The sequence below is a fragment of the Haliotis asinina genome, chromosome 14 (assembly GCF_037392515.1).
Source record: "Haliotis asinina isolate JCU_RB_2024 chromosome 14, JCU_Hal_asi_v2, whole genome shotgun sequence".
NCBI classification, from domain to species: Eukaryota; Metazoa; Mollusca; class Gastropoda; order Lepetellida; family Haliotidae; genus Haliotis; species Haliotis asinina.
In genome coordinates this window covers 9,659,724-9,680,562 of record NC_090293.1, presented here as the reverse complement: position 1 = coordinate 9,680,562, position 20,839 = coordinate 9,659,724, and the positions used below count along the sequence as shown (strand labels likewise).

The window sequence follows — 20,839 nt, the reverse complement described above, 5'->3', positions numbered from 1 at the left end:
ACTAACACATCTGGTTTAGGTTTTGCACTTGCTGATAGTTTACACTAACATGTCATTTGTTCGACGTCTTAGACTGTATTTACAACTAAAAATAATCTATTCGCAGTTGAATTGTCCACTAAGGTGCAAGTGGGTCTTATCATGATGCAACTGCAAACACAATACTAGCTTCTACAGATAAGTCAGATGTGCCTTTAGGTGGTATATACTGACTGAAAACATAATACTTGCTTCGTCAGACCAGGTTGGGTTTTGTGCGTATTATCAGGAATTGTGACCATCTGCACTCTCCAAGACTAAGCTCTGTCCACCAAACATTGTGTAATGACTGAGCATTGTGTCTGAAATGCATGTAGGGGCTCCGAGGCTCCCCGAGGTAAAGGAAATCTTTGACCATTAATTTATTGACACAAGTTACAGGGTTGCTTGTAATTGTATTTTGCAGTTGACGGTGGTTTTACTGAATGGAGTGAATGGGATAACCCCGATTGCCCAGTCACATGTGGACGTGAAGCCCAGAAAGTAGTTTCTAGAAATCGGAGCTGCACCGAACCACCTCCACAGTTTGGTGGAGTCGATTGTGCAGGCCCCAGTGAAGAGAGTGAAAACAGAAGTTGCAACCATACAGAATGTCCAAGTATGCATGTACTAACACATCTGGTTTAGGTTTTGCACTTGCTGATAGTTTACACTAATATGCCATTTGTTTGACGTCTTAGACTGTATTTAGAAACAAAAATACTCTAATCGCAGTTGAATTGTCCACTAAGGTCCAAGTGGGTCTTATCATGATACAACTGCAAACACATTACTAGCTTCTACAGATAAGTCAGATGTGCCTTTAGGTGGTATATACTGACTGTAAACATAATACTTGCTTCGTCAGACCAGGTTGGCTTTTGTGCGTATTATCAGGAATAGTGACCATCTGCACTCTCCAAGACTAAGCTCTGTCCACCAAACATTGTGTAATGACTGAGCATTGTGTCTGAAATGCATGTGAGGGCTCCGAGGCTCCCTGAGGTAAAGGAAATCTTTGACCATTAATTTATTGACACAAGTTACAGAGTTGCTTGTATTTTGCAGTTGACGGTGGTTTTACTGAATGGAGTGAATGGGATAACCCCGATTGCCCAGTCACATGTGGACGTGAAGCCCAGAAAGTAGTTTCTAGAAATCGGAGCTGCACCGAACCACCTCCACAGTTTGGTGGAGTCGATTGTGCAGGCCCCAGTGAAGAGAGTGAAAACAGAAGTTGCAACCATACAGAATGTCCAAGTATGCATGTACTAACACATCTGGTTTAGGTTTTGCACTTGCTGATAGTTTACACTAATATGCCATTTGTTTGACGTCTTAGACTGTATTTACAAACAAAAATAATCTAATCGCAGTTGAATTGTCCACTAAGGTCCAAGTGGGTCTTATCATGATACAACTGCAAACACATTACTAGCTTCTACAGATAAGTCAGATGTGCCTTTAGGTGGTATATACTGACTGTAAACATAATACATGCTTCGTCAGACCAGGTTGGCTTTTGGGCGTATTATCAGGAATAGTGACCATCTGCACTCTCCAAGACTAAGCTCTGTCCACCAAACATTGTGTAATGACTGAGCTTTGTGTCTGAAATGCATGTAAGAGGTCGGAGGCTCCCTGAGGTAAAGGAAATCTTTGACCATTTATTTATTGACGCAAGTTACAGGGTTGCTTGTATTTTGCAGTTGACGGTGGTTTTACTGAATGGAGTGAATGGGATAACCCTGATTGCCCAGTCACATGTGGACGTGAAGCCCAGAAAGTAGTTTCTAGAAATCGGAGCTGCACCGAACCACTTCCACGGTTTGGTGGAGTCGATTGTGCAGGCCCCAGTGAAGAGAGTGAAAACAGAAGTTGCAACCATACAGAATGTCCAAGTATGCATGTACTAACACATTTGGTTTAGGTTTTGAAACAGTAACTTTGCACTTGCTGATAGTTTACACTAATATGTCATATGTTTGACGTCTTAGACTGTATTTGCAACTAAAAATAATCTAATCGCAGTTGAATTGTCCACTAAGGTCCAAGTGGGTCTTATCATGATACAACTGCAAACACATTACTAGCTTCTACAGATAAGTCAGATGTGCCTTTAGGTGGTATATACTGACTGTAAACATAAAACTTGCTTCGTCAGACCAGGTTGGCTTTTGTGCGTATTATCAGGAATTGTGACCATCTGCACTCTCCAAGACTAAGCTCTGTCCACCAAACATTGTGTAATGACTGAGCATTGTGTCTGAAATGCATGTGAGGGCTCCGAGACTCCCTGAGGTAAAGGAAATCTTTGACCATTTATTTATTGACACAAGTTATTGGATTGCTTGTATTTTGCAGTTGACGGTGGTTTTACTGAATGGAGTGAATGGGATAACCCCGATTGCCCAGTCACATGTGGACGTGAAGCCCAGAAAGTAGTTTCTAGAAATCGGAGCTGCACCGAACCACCTCCACAGTTTGGTGGAGTCGATTGTGCAGGCCCCAGTGAAGAGAGTGAAAACAGAAGTTGCAACCATACAGAATGTCCAAGTATGCATGTGCTAGCACATTTGGTTTATGGTTTAAAAAAATATGTATTTAGGTTTTCACATGCTGATAGTTTGCACTAATATGTGATTTATTTGTCGTGTTAGATCATAATTGCAAAGAAAATGATTTAATGTAAGACGGTGAAAAGAGGAGTTGCAACCATTTAGAATGTCAAGCTATGTATTTACTAAGAATTTTTGTATATGTGTTGTATAATTATGGATTTTATTATAGGTCAAAGAAGATGGTAGCTCTTTGAGCTTTTAATTTGGCTTTCACCACCCTACTACTGCCAACAGAATAGTAGAAGCTACATGTTAGTCAGAGATGCGTTATGCCTTATATACTGACTGTAAATATGATTCACCATATAGACTCTTGTGTGTATTAAGAATTATGTTTTTTGTGTTGGCGCTGAAATGTTATCTTTTGTATATTGTGATTTCGTTAGGAAACAAAAAGACACAACACTCAATTATCAATAAACATAAAGACTGATTATTGATCACGGCATTCACGTTCCAAAATAATAATATGCTGTTACTGAGTCCCGATTTATGAGATAAAGAGTTCTTACTGTTTTGACGCCATTTGTGATTACTTTTCAGTTGATGGAGAATTCACCATGTGGGGTGAATGGGATAGCCCTGAATGCGCTGTAAGCTGTTCCATCAATGCCACGAAATTAGTAGTGAGAACCAGGAAATGTATCCCTCCACAGTTTGGAGGGGCAATGTGTGACGGACCTTACAATTCCAGCGAAATTAGAAACTGTAACCTGAATCCATGCCCAAGTGAGTGTTCACTATTCGGAAACGTATCCTTCAAACGTTTAAGCTTTTACTTGTGCAAAATGTGTACGAATTGCAGTGTCGGTACTATATGATATTTTGACGTCTCTCAGTGTTTCGGGGATTCATTATCAGTTGAGAAATAACATTTGCGAAGTTACGTCAGGAGTGAAACATTTTCTATTATGCTGGTGTTGCAGTCCACTGAACACAACCATAATAGTAATCAGACACGTTGTTAAAAGCCGTGGAGATGGTACTTAAGATGAGGTATACAATCTGCTACACTGAAGCGTTTCTTTGACGACTGATGCACGATGATATTTCCGATGGTGGTGAAATATTACATTACGTCAAGACATGCCTCCACCACAGAGGCTCATTTCTAATTTTTAGAAGAGCTTTATCACATAAGTTCAATTACTCACGCATGGAGAACAATAAACCAATCTCATGATTTGATAACACTAATAAGTACAATCGCCACTGGCTGAAGGGATGGTATAAGTCCAGGTGGGGTCTAAGTAGGTAGCCAAAGTACAGTAGATCCCTATGGTCTGTAGACTGGTTATCTACCTTCAGTTATTGGCGATCCTCAGCCTTCTTATATATTATATTGTCGTCATTTGCAATCCCATTTCAGAGATGTATGCTAGTTTTATTTCTTGTTACTGTGATACTACATGGTTTTACTGTCGTTCGTCGACAGGTTTGTACAATTTACCATTACTTATTACGTATAAAATCCATTGTTCTCTTCTCGATATTGCTGAAATATTGGCGATGTGACGATGAATTTAACTCACTCACTGTTAACACTACATCCTAAACCCAGAGGAAATAACACAAGATAGTAAGACACATCTGTATTCCCGAATTAAAAAAAAAGATTATATGTCCTTTATCAAACTTTGAATCGTTGCTACAGTGGTGTATTAAAACTATCATGAACAGTGGGTGTACATTGTATCTGGAGAAGGCATTGTATTCCTATGGGCGATGTCCATGACGAATTTTCAGAGAATCTAATATGTTTGCAAGATATAAACATACACACGAGGTCGGTGGTAAACGAAATTTGTTTTTCGACTTTCATTTTTGTGGACGTCGCGGCGGCTGGGCGGTTTAGGCGGTTGTCTTTGTGGCGATTAGTAATTTACTGAGAAAGTGTAATCCCACTTATGTTACATTCAACAACTTTCGAAAATATATATTTAAAGCCTTCGGTCATGGGAGCCGTGCACACACACAACGTCCACAGTTTATACCACCAGGTGTCCGACTTCTATTTTTGTGGAAGTCGTGGTGGCTGGAATGCTGACGTTCTGTTCTGTATAGCGTTAGAGACTTTCTCTTCTGTATATGCTCCTAGCACAACACTTTATTACCTGTGATAGCCCCAGCTGCCTGTGCGGCGCTAGAACGTTTCAGTCACGTGACGTGTTTGGTCGGGTAGCTATTTTTCTACTGGATGTAAAGGGGCAATTTTGAATAGTCATAAAGGTGGAACCACATGTATGACATGTGTTTCGTTGAGGGGCAGTGATGAAGTCCTAAACACTCTCAGGGGTCAACCTGAACAAACACAGTCAGCCGTCCAAGAATGCCTTCGACGGTGCTTAACTTCAATTGATTGTGACCTAAATTCTGTGTCCAGGACCACCACACGCCGACACATATTTATTACCATACAATGTTTGTGAGGAGTTGCACAAATAATGTTTAAAAATAAAATCATATTTATTCTGGTAAGAGCAAAGTGATATGACATTTTATGTTCAGTAAATAAGATCATCATTGTCGACAGTTCGCACAATTAGTATTGTAACCCTACATTTTTTAAAGCAGCTTCCTATATCAATCATCATTCATGTACATTCGATATTTGCTAATGTCTAAAGGGGGTGAAAAAGAATCATATGGTTATCAGTATATGGTTGAACGGGTAATCAATACATGAAATTGAATGTCATACCGAAAATATCTGTGCACATTTGGGAGTGAACCTTTCTCCAAATTAATATCATAACATTCCTCATGGCATCGCCGTTCCAACAGTCTAATGTGCAAAAGTGGTGGTGGAGAGTAACTATAGGAAAATTCACGTCTACCTTGCAGTCGCTGGCGGGGTGACTGAATGGAATGATTGGAGCACACCACAGTGTGGAGAAAGTTGTGGGAAAGATATTCTGGGATATGTCGTTCGAATCAGAACTTGTACCAATCCACCCCCTACGAATAATGGTCCAGACTGTACGGACCATTTGCAAGAAACGGGAAGAGGTTCTTGCAACCTCCCTCCTTGCTCAAGTTAGTTTCTAATGACTATTACTAATGCAAATTAACATACATAAACATATCCTACATCCTAGGGATACAATAACTTTCATGTAACCCACTCAACAATTGTACAATATCCCTTGTGCTATATCACTTCACTACTGGCTTCACGATAACCACTTTATCCCCTCTGTAGTATCCTATATACATCATTTAGGACATAAACATCATGTGTTGGCCAATTTCCGGGTGTTATTGAGTATTTGAAGCACGGGAATGCATTTGGAACCGACGGCGTCAGCCGGAGGTTTCAAATGAAATATTCCCGTGCTTCAAATACTCAATAACACCCGGAAATTGGCCAACACATGATGTTTATCGACATTGTAAACACAAACGTAAACCAAAGAGGTTTTAGTGTCTGCACTCGTTTACATCGAATACGGACACAGCAGTGAAGTGTCATCAGCTGGCCGTTTCAGCTGGTTCTCATGGTAGCATCTGGAGTTGCTCATTTGTGACGTCATTCTAATTTTACGTCACAATATGATTTTAATGACGTCACCACTGTTGATGACACAACAAAACAGTTGTTTACGTGTCAATACGCGGTGAATAGTCTTTCAGTTTCCGGGAATCTAATACCATTTAATCATGTTTTTCAACCAATCAGATTACAGAACACAGTAACTTTTGGTTTACAATCTCTAATGACCTCCCATGAACATCCTCAATCTCGTATTTGTACAACCACGCACGTCCTCTCTACTGGCTTCCTATCAACGTACTCTATAGCCTCTGTGTTATCAACTATGCTATTGTATTTCTGTTGTAGAAGCTACTAAATTTCTTCTCAGCTCTCATCTATTGTCCAAACATCTCATGTATATATCTTCCAAAATTACTCCTCATGCACCACTTGCTCGACAGTGACATTAAAATCGATGTCGAAATGTCGCCTGTACAGAATAAAGAAGTTGTATATCCATCAAAAAAGTCCCCATTCTTCATATGCAAACTAATAAATAAAGTATGGGACAGAACAACGAACAAAGAGGTAACCCTTGACATCAAGAGTTAGGAACTTATATCAGTGTAGGAAACAAGAATACAGGAGATAGTTCACGTACCGAAGAACATTCATGTAATATGAAATATGAAATCCGATGCTTTTAGCAGTGCCTGCATTTTAGGTTTCGAATAGTACAGCTGTTCGCTGCTCAAATGCATCACTATAAATTACTACATGTATAAAGCTAAAGGTTCTTAATTTTTTCAGGTAATGACAATGTTACCACCTGGACAGACTGGAGTGAGCCATCATGTACAGTATCTTGCGGTAAAGGAATAAACGGAACTGCGACCAGGACCAGGGAGTGCATCATGCCGTCGAATGGAACCAGATGCATCGCACGTCTTCTGGAAACGGATTTTAGAGAATGCAATCTCCCCGTCTGTCCAGGTATCGTTTACAAGTTACTGTTGCACATACTATATACTGTCATTTTATACAAACTTTGAGGCAATGGACATATGTTAGACACGTCCGCTTATAAATGTGTTCTCATTCTTAACAGGTATACATGTGAAATGACAGATTATTTCTCTCAATATATAGATATACAATATACAAATTGTAGAAAAAATTATATATTCCTATAGAATTAGTACTTTTGGATAGCTGCATTGTCAAAATGTATCTACGACTCCCTGGCATCCCAACTCTGAAAATAATTTTGTTCAAAGGCAGGATTTGTGCGAGGCAAAGAAACTGTAATCTACGTACGAAGCCAGTATGCATGTATTCACAGTGTATCACAAATGAAACCTACGAACGCATGCTAGCAGACCTACATTATGACATGATATTGTGAGGACATATTGAAGACTAAACGAGTTTCATCCTACAACAGAGACATACGTACGAAACCAGTATGCATGTATTCACACCTTATCACAAATGAAACCTACGAACACATTCTAGCAGACCTACATTATGGCATGATAGTGTGAGGACATATTGAAGACTAAACGAATTTCATCCTACAAGAGAGACCTACCTCCAGGCTCGAGTGATCTCCAGTCCGATTTTATGGTGTATTGTCCATAAATGTCTGCTTATTTTTACAGTTATATCCTAGTAAAACTATCTCTGATAATCTAGTTCTCCTACACAGCTTTCACAAGTATACAGACAACATAACAGCATAAATACTTGGATTGGCTGTATTTGCATAAGATAGCAGTACCATTACATTGTATTACATTCCGACAACAAGCCACAGTTACACATTAGAACTGTGCCCGACACGTAAAACCAGAGATAACAACTCTATGAGAAAAACTCTGGAACCGTGTTTTCCCTACGCATGCAACAGCTCCTGGGGACTTTACAGTGAATGTTTCTTTACTATTACAAATCGTTTGAAACAAATAATCATGAGTTACATACTGAATTATTATAACACAAATGTACATTGAAACATAATCTAACCATGACAGATCCATAGATGGCATACTCAGAACTATGACCATAAGCAATTTCAGACTTACAACAGACCAATATCATAATAATACATTTATCCATACCTTATGACGCCATATACGGCACAGAAATTGAACAATTCACTCAAACCAGTTGTGACACATTCCGTGAACGATATCAGCGCACACCGCCATAAACGGCACTAGTCAAGACAGCTCGGCCCATGAGTAACATCAACATGCGCATCCCACAGGCCATAAACGTCATCAATACGCATCGCTATAAGCGGCACCAACCATGACCGCAAAACTCTTCCATAAACGGATGGCTCCCATATGCGGTGTTATCGCTCTGCTGGCTACACATGAACATACATCCATTCATTGTAGAAAATCGCCTGGAACAACACAAAACAAAGTTTAATATAGATAATAGTAAACACAAAGTACATTCATGATTTAACTAAAAAAGGTACCCTATGGTACTGCACAACAGCCGAGAAAGTCAAGCCAATCAATATTTCACCGTCATATACCCCTCTAGGACCATTAGCTCCCCTAGATTACATGAACTTTAATATTAGTACTTGGTCACCGCTAGGAGAAATCAGTTTTCCTCTAATTCATTCTTCAAACAACGAAAACTATATTTATTGTAGATTTTAGTTCATAATTAGAAGTATTAGAAGTAGATTCATATTTCATTTGCGCTATGATAGATTCATAAGTGAAATGTATGTGAAATGTATAAATTCTTACTTACTCATTCACTCATTCAGCAACAAAACAACAGATGTAAATATTTCATTTTGCACTCGATGGAATAACGACAAGAAGACATCTACTGAATTCAACTAAATTGCCATTCACCTACCTATACAAATCTTAGAATACCGCAACCGACCTTTACCATTCTGTAGTTGGCTTGTTATGATTGTATTTACTGTTATCTTTCTGATACATTCGTTAATAGAACCCCATGTTATATACGATACATCTGGGACTCATATATACAGACATATACTGAAAGGGTTGTACATATGACTATTCAAGTCCCTCAGGGTAGTATATATCTACATTTGTATCAGAAGAGGTGATTTCACTTGCCCCTTATAATGTTGGACATGTCTGAAATCTGTTCTGCCATGTGACCGTGGTAGAATTGACTCGTGACAAGTTCATAATTCATCCAAAGCTTTGCATGTGTTCTCATTGCAGAAAAATGTTCGTGAAAATATACCTAGTTTCAAAAGAAAAGCCACCATACCACTGATACAGAAGGCACCAGAGAAAGATTTAAAACAACAGCAACAACAGTGGATTAGAGATCTGATGAAAAGTTATGAATGTACATAAACTGACGAGTCTACATTAGACCTGGTATGACCACCCTGTTGTTTATTACATGGCACTTTATTCCCAGGAACAGGAACAAACGTCGAGTTAAAGAATGAGCATTGTTTTTGAGCTCATTCAACAATGCGTTCTCCAACCCCGGCCGGTTTTGTGCAGGAACTGATATTTGACGAAGGCGTCATCCCAACTCATTTCAGAAATTATTCCACTGAATTTTAATCAGGACAAAGAGGTGGACAAACCATTGTCTGGTGGTTGGCCAGAAAATGTCCTGTAGTAATGTCTGTGTGTGATTATCGTGTTGGAACTGCAACTGTGGTCTGGGTCTAAGGAACAGGACGACACTCTGTCAATGGGTCGTCGTGTAGTTACACCCCTTCCACGACCTTGGTCATTGTTTTGGGAGATTACAGGTGGTACATGCTTCAACTGCTTATTCCACCCCAAATCATAAGGGATGTCCTTACAGAACACATTTAATTCTGAAACTTTCATTTCGCCCACGCCATTCTCTCACTCTCCCATCTGCAACGTGCATACAAAAAGTACTCATGAGAAAACAACGTTCCGCCACTGTGCACATCTGCAGTGCTGATGTTGGTGAGCCCATGCTAAGCAGAGACAGCTCGGTGGAGTCACATTTGGTTGAACATAGGGTCTCCTACACTGTAGCCGGTAAGCTCTCGAACGTCGACGCACAGTGTTTCCTGAAATTGGTCTGTCGTGAACCCCAGCAACAGTAGCTGACCTTGAGCTTGAGTCATGTGCAGTACGACGCTCAGGTATCTTATATTCACGGGATTTTTTTGAATTTCTAAAAGGAAAAAATTCAATTTAGTCATGCGCCATGGAATAATTTCTTGTTCTGCAGCAACAAGAACGATTCGTTTCTAACGTCGTAGTACCTTTCCGTTTTCACCGGCACAACTCTCAGCATGGTCGAAGGGCATTGGCCTCGAACGTTGTCTGTCGTGCTCAGTTGATCAAGATAAATGCATACTTCTTGGTACGGAACGAGTTTGGATAACTGTGTTCTGGTCACTGCTGCTTTCGGTTTTGCGAGCGGTCGACTGAGTCTCAGAGAGACCTGAACGTTGTCTGTCGTGCTCAATTCATCAAAATGAATGCACAACGAGGTTGGGTAATTTTGTTCTGGTGACTGCGTCTTTCGGTTTCGCACGCAGTTGACTGAGTCTCAGAGTGTGTTTTCCTTGCACGTTGCCTAACACGACCATACCGTTCTAATACTTCATTTTGAGTGTGGCTCCTAAGGATTTGAAGATTTCATTGTTTAACAAGAACATGCTGTAGAAGCCATGCATTATTTGGCTGCATTCGTTGTCGAGGAACTGCTTGTTGTTGTGTTTGCTGATGTTTGTCATCGTGGGTAGAAGGTGATGTCGGAGAGTGCGACTTTCAGCTGACACGAAGTGTTATCGATCGCGTGCAGGAGTTAGACTCGCTGCTCATGATTCTGGGAGCATGAAGTAGGACACTGTGGTGTACTGTGGTGTACGTTCAATCTGTGCGTTTTACTCTAAAAGCAATGTCAATCTTGGTGGTTGAACATCGTGGTGGATGCCAAGGACAGTTACTGCTTCCGAAATCGATTTATCGACATCTTTCAAAAGTACAGGATTTTGGTCACGAACGTTCAAACGGTGCACACCTTGCTCGGCAAGCCGATGCAGTTCTGTCAGAATCAGTTCAGTTTCGCTGTGTGGCGCATGACGACTGGTTGCGGTGTGACATTGAACGAAATGCATCCACTGAGTTAGACCATGTTATATTTGCACGCATCCTACCAGATCAGACACATCCTGAAAGAATTTTGAGTGCCACTTCTGCAGGGCAGAGTTAGGAATGTGATGAACAATTCGTATGATCAACGTGCGCGTTCAGTATCGATACAAAAACAGATTGGCATTTGCTGGTCCCAATCAGGGTTTTAGGCATTTCCCATCATTCACAACGAGCCTCTCGCGACAGCCAGCAAAGAGCTGGTGATAGATTGGGGCTACAATTCGTATCATGCCCTCCTGACAAACGAGTGGAACGATGATTACATGGCTTTTGACAACTGCAAGGTTTACTGTGTTTGGTGGTTTTGACAGGGACCCGTAGACGATTAAAACATGTTGATGTTGGACTCATCCAAGGGGTTCGATTCGAATGTACGCCTGGGTCATGATGGGTGAGGACTTGCAAACTCGCTCCAGTATCGTGGGTTGGGGGAGGCTCACGACATACAGAAACAGTTTGTGATTGAGGTCGAGAATGCCATCACCAGACCGGTGGATTTCCGAGTGATATCAAACAATACGAGGCCACTTTAGAATAAGCCCAGTCAAAAGTCAATGACGTGTCCGGCGTGGGCTACAACAATGAAATCATTATCGCAACAATATGTCGAAGTTTTGCGGCACATCACTCAAATTGTCTCGATCTAGAGCAGTGCTGAGATCAGCTTACATGGTTTCCAGAGAGCCGGTGGTCTTTGCGGAAAGACCTCATTGGTTGTAATCTTGCAAATTCAATTCAATGATCATCACCAACATTCCGAGCACGATTGATCAAAACCAAATGCTGCTCGTTCAGTTTCCCAACTTGGGCAAGAATGACGTCATCGTCAATGGCTCTGTTTATCTGCCGTCGCTTTGACTTCCAATAACAAGCGCGAAGTCATGCAAAACCTCGTTCGAGCCATTTTCGAGAATACCACCACCATCAGCAGGAAGGAGGTGCTGAGGATTGACGACAGCGATGTGTTTTGCTGCGGTGCATATCTCTGGAGAATGGAGAAAGAATGCTCGGACAATGTGTACCAATGGCATCGAAGGTGATAATGCCACTTCATTGTGCATGGGGTATGTGTTTTCGCCGGATGAGCTCGGTAAGATCATAGAGGCCGAAAGAGCCATCGCTGAGATGTACGGGAATCAGTTTTGTGCACCACTCGACTTTGGACTGCTCAGTGGACATGCGCTGTTTTATCAGGCTGTGCTGCAACAGGCAGGAATACAAACTCACGTTCAATAGCTACAACAAAGATGTTTGCACCTCAAAAAGGCGATGCTGGCAACTACCGACAACATCTTGCTGGAGTTCGACATGGTCACGAGTTCGGATCTGGCCTGGCAGATTAGCCACCTGCACTCAGGAAGGCTGTCCATCCTGTACGATCGAGTCCTGAGGCTCCGGATGATCGTCAAGGACAAGAGCGGCACGCTGTGGAACATCACAAAGGCATCTTGATCGTTGCCGTGGAAGACTACGAACTTTTCGAAAGATCATGAAAGTGAAAGTGACCCTTGAGGGCATCCCCAACCAACCGTTCAGCCAAGGCATGACAGCTTACCATCAGTGGGATGAGATGAAAAAACCCAAACTGTCTATGATCAAACGCACGCTGGAAACCAACGTGGTGGTCAAGGATCTTGATCTCATCGCCATGTCCACCAAGTACATGCTGTGGTTGGACAAACGATTCATGGGCGATGACGGGCTGCACGGCAATGGACCTTCTATCAACAACAGCAGCGAGGTAATCACCGTCCAAACCGAAGGCAAATTAAACTTATACTTCTGCATGATTATGGATGCCCAACTCAACTCAGACACTGGAAGATTTGTGCCAACCATCTGTTGACCTGCCTCGCGATCCTCACTGCGCGATCATGTGCAGTGAAGAGACTTTAGAACCTATTCATGAGGGACAGTCATATGCCTTTTTACGTTAAGTATTAACCCACTCACTCATTCTGTCAGTGCATTTGTGCAATGTCCTGATCATGTCCTTTTTGACATGACCAATGTAATTATTTTGATCATTGAATTTTCTGTCCTTTTGACAGAAACGTGTTTGGCAAGATTCAGGAAAAGCATAATAAATATGCGGACCTCACCTTCGAAATGTCTCGCTTGCATCCCAAGTACACTGGCTCATCAGGCTCTTTATTGTTCTCGGTGCCCTTGGTTTGGTACCTCCTGAACTCTTGGCACACATCATTAGAGTGCCCGTATTCTCCACCGGGAGCTGTTCTGAAAATCTGGGTTAGGCAGAAGGCTGCAGTGTTGGGGAGCCTTCATGTCATCCCGAAGGTTCTTGGGGCATTCGACTACGGTTCCTGAGAGAAGTCCCAATCGCCGTCTGGACTGCGTGCAGACGGGAAACAGGGGATGTCAATAAGTTTTGAGCCTTGAGCATTTTTCATACCCAGGTGTCACAGCCTATGGTAGGACATTGAACCTTGGGGTGTAGGTGATGTGATATATACGTCTTGGTATCCTACTCTCAGAAGTTATTGAACAGCTCACATTGACAGAAAGAGACCCCTCTCACGGCAGTGAAAATGAATAAAATTGAGCATAGAGCAATAATTATGTTTTTAGTTCTTGAAGGAAACTCGGCGATGAACATTCAAGAAAGGCTTTCAGCAGTTTATAGGAAGTCTTCCCCTTCATCTGCTACCATCAAACGATGGGTCAATGAATTTAAGCATGGGACAGAGAGTCGTGAAGATGACCCCCGTCCAGGTCGCCCGACAACAAGCACTAGACAGGAAAACATTAACAGAGTGCATAGACTTGTGCTGGAAAATCGTCGAATCACACTCCACGAGTTAGTGGAGACCACAGGCATTTCACACGGATCCATCGAGACAATTCTTCATGAACATCTCGTCATGTCTAAGGTGTGCACAAGATGGGTGCCAAGAATGCTTACAGATGAAATGAAGCAAACAAGGGTCACCATAACCAACTCCATGCTAACCAGATACAACAAGAAATCAGAAGATTTTCACTTTAGGTTAGTAACCTGTGATGAAACCTGGATCCACCACTATGATCTTGAGAGCAAACAAGAATCCATGGAATGGAAACATGTCACTTATCCCACGACCAAAAAGTTCAAAGCCTCCAGATCAGTGCAGAAGGAAATGGCGACAGTCTTCTGGGATAGCAAAGGCGTCATCCAGATAGATTACTTACAAAAATGAAGAACAATGAATGGGGAATATCATGCTAACTTGTTGAGGCAAGTGCGACAGTCAATCAAGAAGAAGCTCCGGGGCAAGATCAGACGTGGTATTCTTCTACATCAAGACAATGTTCCAGTACACACCTCTCGCGTTGCAGCCGCTGCTGTCCAGGAATGCGGGTACGAAATCTTGCCGCATCTCGCCTACTCTCCAGACCTGGCACCAACTGATTACCATTTAGATCTGTTTCCAAATCTCAAGGAACACTTGCGTAGATCTAGATTTCACGATTATAATGAGCTTAATGCTCCTACTGAGGCTTGGTTTGAGGACCAAAATGGCGCCTTCTACAGAGATGGCATCAGCGCCTGGCAGAAAAGATGGAACAGGTGTCTTGACTCACTAGGGGACTTTGTTGAAAAATAAATGTGGTTCATACCAATATTTTGTGTTTTTCTATGCAAGGCTGAAAACGTGTACCCATCCCATCGTATCAGAATCAAAGTACAATGTAATGCCACTAATCAATCTCCAAATGTTTGTCTATCAAATGGAAGGAGTGTTTAAAATTTGGATGTATCTTCCATGGGTACATTATTAATTGCAAAGGCTTTTCTCCGATGTGCATTATATCTCGATCTGTAACGGCATCAAATGAGTACTGAGTTTGCTATATTCCATGCCAAATCCTCAGGTGAGACATGAATAGTGCCGAAAGGAAATAAATGTAAGTTTTGATTGTGGATGCGAAGTGAAATATTTCTGATCTGATGACATGCAGAATTAAGCTGCCTAAAGACAATGTCAACATTGTGAAAGAATGATGGGGTTTCGTATTGAAGATATATGAATTGCTACCATATTTCAAAGTTGTCCATGTTTTGTTTTGTAGTTGATGGAGGATTGTCAAACTGGACATCGTGGTCCATCGTACCCTGCCCCGTCACATGCGGAGTAAATGCCATGACAAATCAAAGCAGATACAGGGAGTGCAACGCCCCTGCTCCAGATGCCGGTGGCAAGAACTGCACTGGTCCACTGATGGAAACCAGCCAAACACTGTGCAGTGTTCCAGCTTGCAGTGGTATGTGATGACAATTGTTTTACATGGCTCTTACTGTCTGCAAAGTATATGTGCAAGTCAGTGTGGGATTTTCGGGGTTAGAAATTTGGTCTATACACTCATTTGTTGACGGTAATTAATTAGCTGTACTCTGAAACTGTTCTGAGCCAATGAATCTCGGAGATGTTATGTTAGTACTGATTGATGTAATAGAATTGTTGAAACTACCTCCGAGAAAAAATTCTACAATGACGGGATGTACACAGACATAATTATAAGGATAGGTCAGGTATTCTACCAACCAAAATGAAGAGTATTAGAGATGTTTTGGAGGAATTCCTTTTTGTCGTTTTGCCAAAAGCCTATCGAGAACAAAGTATGTGTATGTCTGGAGGACACTTTTGGACAGACTCCAATGTTCGTTCATCGTAAGAATGAAACTATTGGCTTATTTCCAACCATTAGGCGAAGACAACGTTAGCGATTGGACCCAGTGGAGTTCTCCAGTATGTACAGCCGCTTGTGGTCCAGGGGAAGAGGGGCGCATGGAGAGAACCAGGAATTGTGTTGCACCAGCTGATAATATCAGCTGTACAGCCCTGCTCATAGAGACGCAAATGGGAAATTGTGGTCTTCCTAAATGTCCAGGTAAATGTGCAGCTGCTTTCATCCTACCTCTTCTGTGTACTTCCATATGGTATCACGTAGTCTTACTCTGAAGTTGAACTGTTTTCGAGTGGAATGTCACATCTAAGTTGCTGGCATACAACAAGTTTTAAAATGTGGATGTTTCTTTCATGAGCGAATTATTAATTGCAAAGGCTTTTCTCCGATGTGCATTATATCTCGATCTGTAACGAGATGAAATGAGTGCTGATTTTGCTATATTCCATGCCAAATGCTCCGGAGAGAGTTGAATAGAACCGAAGGGAAATGGTAGTAAGCCTAGAAATCAGCTTTGATTGTGGATGCCAAATGAAATATTTCTGATCTGATGATACGCAGCATTAAGCTGCCTAAAGACAATGTCAACATTGTGAAAGAATGATGGGGTTTCGTATTGAAGACATATGAATTGCTACCATATTTCAAAGTTGTCCATGTTTTGTTTTGCAGTTGATGGAGGATTGTCAAACTGGACATCGTGGTCCATCGTACCCTGCCCCGTCACATGCGGAGTAAATGCCATGACAAATCAAAGCAGATACAGGGAGTGCAACGCCCCTGCTCCAGATGCCGGTGGCAAGAACTGCACTGGTCCACTGATGGAAACCAGCCAAACACTGTGCAGTGTTCCAGCTTGCAGTGGTATGTGATGACAATTGTTTTACATGGCTCTTACTGCCTGCAAAGTATATGTGCAAGTCAGTGTGGGATTTTCGGGGTTAGAAATTTGGTCTATACACTCATTTGTTGACGGTAATTAATTAGCTGCACTCTGAAACTGTTCTGAGCCAATGAATCTCGGAGATGTTATGTTAGTACTGGTTGATGTAATAGAATTGTTGAAACTACCTCCGACTAAAATTCTACAATGACGGGATGTACACAGATAAAATTATAAGGATAGCTCAAATACTCTACCAACCAAAATGAAGAGTATTAGAGATGTTTTGGAGGAATTCTTTTTTGTCGTTTTGCCAAAAGCCTATCGAGAACAAAGTATGTGTATGTCTGGAGGACACTTTTGGACAGACTCCAATGTTCGTTCATCGTAAGAATGAAACTATTGGCTTATTTCCAACCATTAGGCGAAGACAACGTTAGCGATTGGACCCAGTGGAGTTCTCCAGTATGTACAGCCGCTTGTGGTCCAGGGGAAGAGGGGCGCATGGAGAGAACCAGGAATTGTGTTGCACCAGCTGATAATATCAGCTGTACAGTCCTGCTTATAGAGACGCAAATGGGAAATTGTGGTCTTCCTAAATGTCCAGGTAAATGTGCAGCTGCTTTCATCCTACCTCTTCTGTGTACTTCCATATGGTATCACGTAGTCTTACTCTGAAGTTGAACTGTTTTCGAGTGGAATGTCACATCTAAGTTGCTGGCATACAACAAGTTTTAAAATGTGGATGTTTCTTTCATGAGCGAATTATTAATTGCAAAGGCTTTTCTCCGATGTGCATTATATATCGATCTGTTACGAGATGAATTGAGTGCTGATTTTGCTATATTCCATGCCAAATGTTCCGGAGAGAGTTGAATAGAACCGAAGGGAAATGGTAGTAAGCCTAGAAATCAGCTTTGATTGTGGATGCCAAATGAAATATTTCTGATCTGATGATACGCAACATTAAGCTGCCTAAAGACAATGTCAACATTGTGAAAGAATGATGGGGTTTCGTATTGAAGACATATGAATTGCTACCATATTTCAAAGTTGTCCATGTTTTGTTTTGCAGTTGATGGAGGATTGTCAAACTGGACATCGTGGTCCATCGTACCCTGCCCCGTCACATGCGGAGTAAATGCCATGACAAATCAAAGCAGATACAGGGTGTGCAACGCCCCTGCTCCAGATGCCGGTGGCAAGAACTGCACTGGTCCACTGATGGAAACCAGCCAAACACTGTGCAGTGTTCCAGCTTGCAGTGGTATGTGATGACAATTGTTTTACATGGCTCTTACTGCCTGCAAAGTATATGTGCAAGTCAGTGTGGGATTTTCGGGGTTAGAAATTTGGTCTATACACTCATTTGTTGACGGTAATTAATTAGCTGCACTCTGAAACTGTTCTGAGCCAATGAATCTCGGAGATGTTATGTTAGTACTGGTTGATGTAATAGAATTGTTGAAACTACCTCCGACTAAAATTCTACAATGACGGGATGTACACAGATATAATTATAAGGATAGCTCAAATATTCTACCAACCAAAATGAAGAGTATTAGAGATGTTTTGGAGGAATTCCTTTTTGTCGTTTTGCCAAAAGCCTATCGAGAACAAAGTATGTGTATGTCTGGAGGACACTTTTGGACAGACTCCAATGTTCGTTCATCGTAAGAATGAAACTATTGGCTTATTTCCAACCATTAGGCGAAGACAACGTTAGCGATTGGACCCAGTGGAGTTCTCCAGTATGTACAGCCGCTTGTGGTCCAGGGGAAGAGGGGCGCATGGAGAGAACCAGGAATTGTGTTGCACCAGCTGATAATATCAGCTGTACAGCCCTGCTCATAGAGACGCAAATGGGAAATTGTGGTCTTCCTAAATGTCCAGGTAAATGTGCAGCTGCTTTCATCCTACCTCTTCTGTGTACTTCCATATGGTATCACGTAGTCTTACTCTGAAGTTGAACTGTTTTCGAGTGGAATGTCACATCTAAGTTGCTGGCATACAACAAGTTTTAAAATGTGGATGTTTCTTTCATGAGCGAATTATTAATTGCAAAGGCTTTTCTCCGAAGTGCATTATATCTCGATCTGTAACGAGATGAAATGAGTGCTGATTTTGCTATATTCCATGCCAAATGCTCCGGAGAGAGTTGAATAGAACCGAAGGGAAATGGTAGTAAGCCTAGAAATCAGCTTTGATTGTGGATGCCAAATGAAATATTTCTGATCTGATGATACGCAGCATTAAGCTGCCTAAAGACAATGTCAACATTGTGAAAGAATGATGGGGTTTCGTATTGAAGACATATGAATTGCTACCATATTTCAAAGTTGTCCATGTTTTGTTTTGCAGTTGATGGAGGATTGTCAAACTGGACATCGTGGTCCATCATACCCTGCCCCGTCACATGCGGAGTAAATGCCATGACAAATCAAAGCAGATACAGGGAGTGCAACGCCCCTGCTCCAGATGCCGGTGGCAAGAACTGCACTGGTCCACTGATGGAAACCAGCCAAACACTGTGCAGTGTTCCAGCTTGCAGTGGTATGTGATGACAATTGTTTTACATGGCTCTTACTGCCTGCAAAGTATATGTGCAAGTCAGTGTGGGATTTTCGGGGTTAGAAATTTGGTCTATACACTCATTTGTTGACGGTAATTAATTAGCTGCACTCTGAAACTGTTCTGAGCCAATGAATCTCGGAGATGTTATGTTAGTACTGGTTGATGTAATAGAATTGTTGAAACTACCTCCGACTAAAATTCTACAATGACGGGATGTGTATACACATAATTATAAGGATAGGTCAGGTATTCTACCAACCAAAATGAAGAGTATTAGAGATGTTTTGGAGGAATTCCTTTTTGTCGTTTTGCCAAAAGCCTATCGAGAACAAAGTATGTGTATGTCTGGAGGACACTTTTGGACAGACTCCAATGTTCGTTCATCGTAAGAATGAAACTATTGGCTTATTTCCAACCATTAGGCGAAGACAACGTTAGCGATTGGACCCAGTGGAGTTCTCCAGTATGTTCAGCCGCTTGTGGTCCAGGGGAAGAGGGGCGCATGGAGAGAACCAGGAATTGTGTTGCACCAGCTGATAATATCAGCTGTACAGCCCTGCTTATAGAGACGCAAATGGGAAATTGTGGTCTTCCTAAATGTCCAGGTAAATGTGCAGCTGCTTTCATCCTACCTCTTCTGTGTACTTCCATATGGTATCACGTAGTCTTACTCTGAAGTTGAACTGTTTTCGAGTGGAATGTCACATCTAAGTTGCTGGCATACAACAAGTTTTAAAATGTGGATGTTTCTTTCATGAGCGAATTATTAATTGCAAAGGCTTTTCTCCGATGTGCATTATATCTCGATCTGTAACGAGATGAAATGAGTGCTGATTTTGCTATATTTCATGCCAAATGCTCCGGAGAGAGTTGAATAGAACCGAAGGGAAATGGTAGTAAACCTAGAAATCAGGTTTGATTGTGGATGCCAAATGAAATATTTCTGATCTGATGATACGCAGCATTAAGCTGCCTAAAGACAATGTCAACATTGTGAAAGAATGATGGGGTTTCGTATTGAAGATATATGAATTGCTACCATATTTCAAAGTTGTCCATGTTTTGTTTTGCAGTTGATGGAGGATTGTCAAACTGGACATCGTGGTCCATCGTACCCTGCCCCGTCACATGCGGAGTAAATGCCATGACAAATCAAAGCAGATACAGGGAGTGCAACGCCCCTGCTCCAGATGCCAGTGGCAAGAACTGCACTGGTCCACTGATGGAAACCAGCCAAACACTGTGCAGTGTTCCAGCTTGCAGTGGTATGTGATGACAATTGTTTTACATGGCTCTTACTGCCTGGAAATTATATGTGCAAGTCAGTGTGGGATTTTCGGGGTTAGAAATTTGGTCTATACACTCATTTGTTGACGGTAATTAATTAGCTGCACTCTGAAACTGTTCT

General features: G+C 41.7%; 1 protein-coding gene across 1 annotated transcript in view; it reads left to right on the top strand.

The window, feature by feature from the left end:
• LOC137262087 (SCO-spondin-like) overlaps positions 1 to 20,839 on the top strand; it is a 40,694-nt gene that overhangs the window by 18,900 nt on the left and 955 nt on the right. The window contains exons 11-21 of the mRNA XM_067799869.1: positions 5,484 to 5,675; positions 6,925 to 7,107; positions 15,360 to 15,551; positions 15,996 to 16,178; positions 16,647 to 16,838; positions 17,282 to 17,464; positions 17,933 to 18,124; positions 18,568 to 18,750; positions 19,219 to 19,410; positions 19,854 to 20,036; positions 20,505 to 20,696. Coding sequence (XP_067655970.1) covers positions 5,484 to 5,675; positions 6,925 to 7,107; positions 15,360 to 15,551; positions 15,996 to 16,178; positions 16,647 to 16,838; positions 17,282 to 17,464; positions 17,933 to 18,124; positions 18,568 to 18,750; positions 19,219 to 19,410; positions 19,854 to 20,036; positions 20,505 to 20,696 — 2,067 coding nt within the window. The remainder of the gene's footprint in view (positions 1 to 5,483; positions 5,676 to 6,924; positions 7,108 to 15,359; positions 15,552 to 15,995; positions 16,179 to 16,646; positions 16,839 to 17,281; positions 17,465 to 17,932; positions 18,125 to 18,567; positions 18,751 to 19,218; positions 19,411 to 19,853; positions 20,037 to 20,504; positions 20,697 to 20,839) is intronic.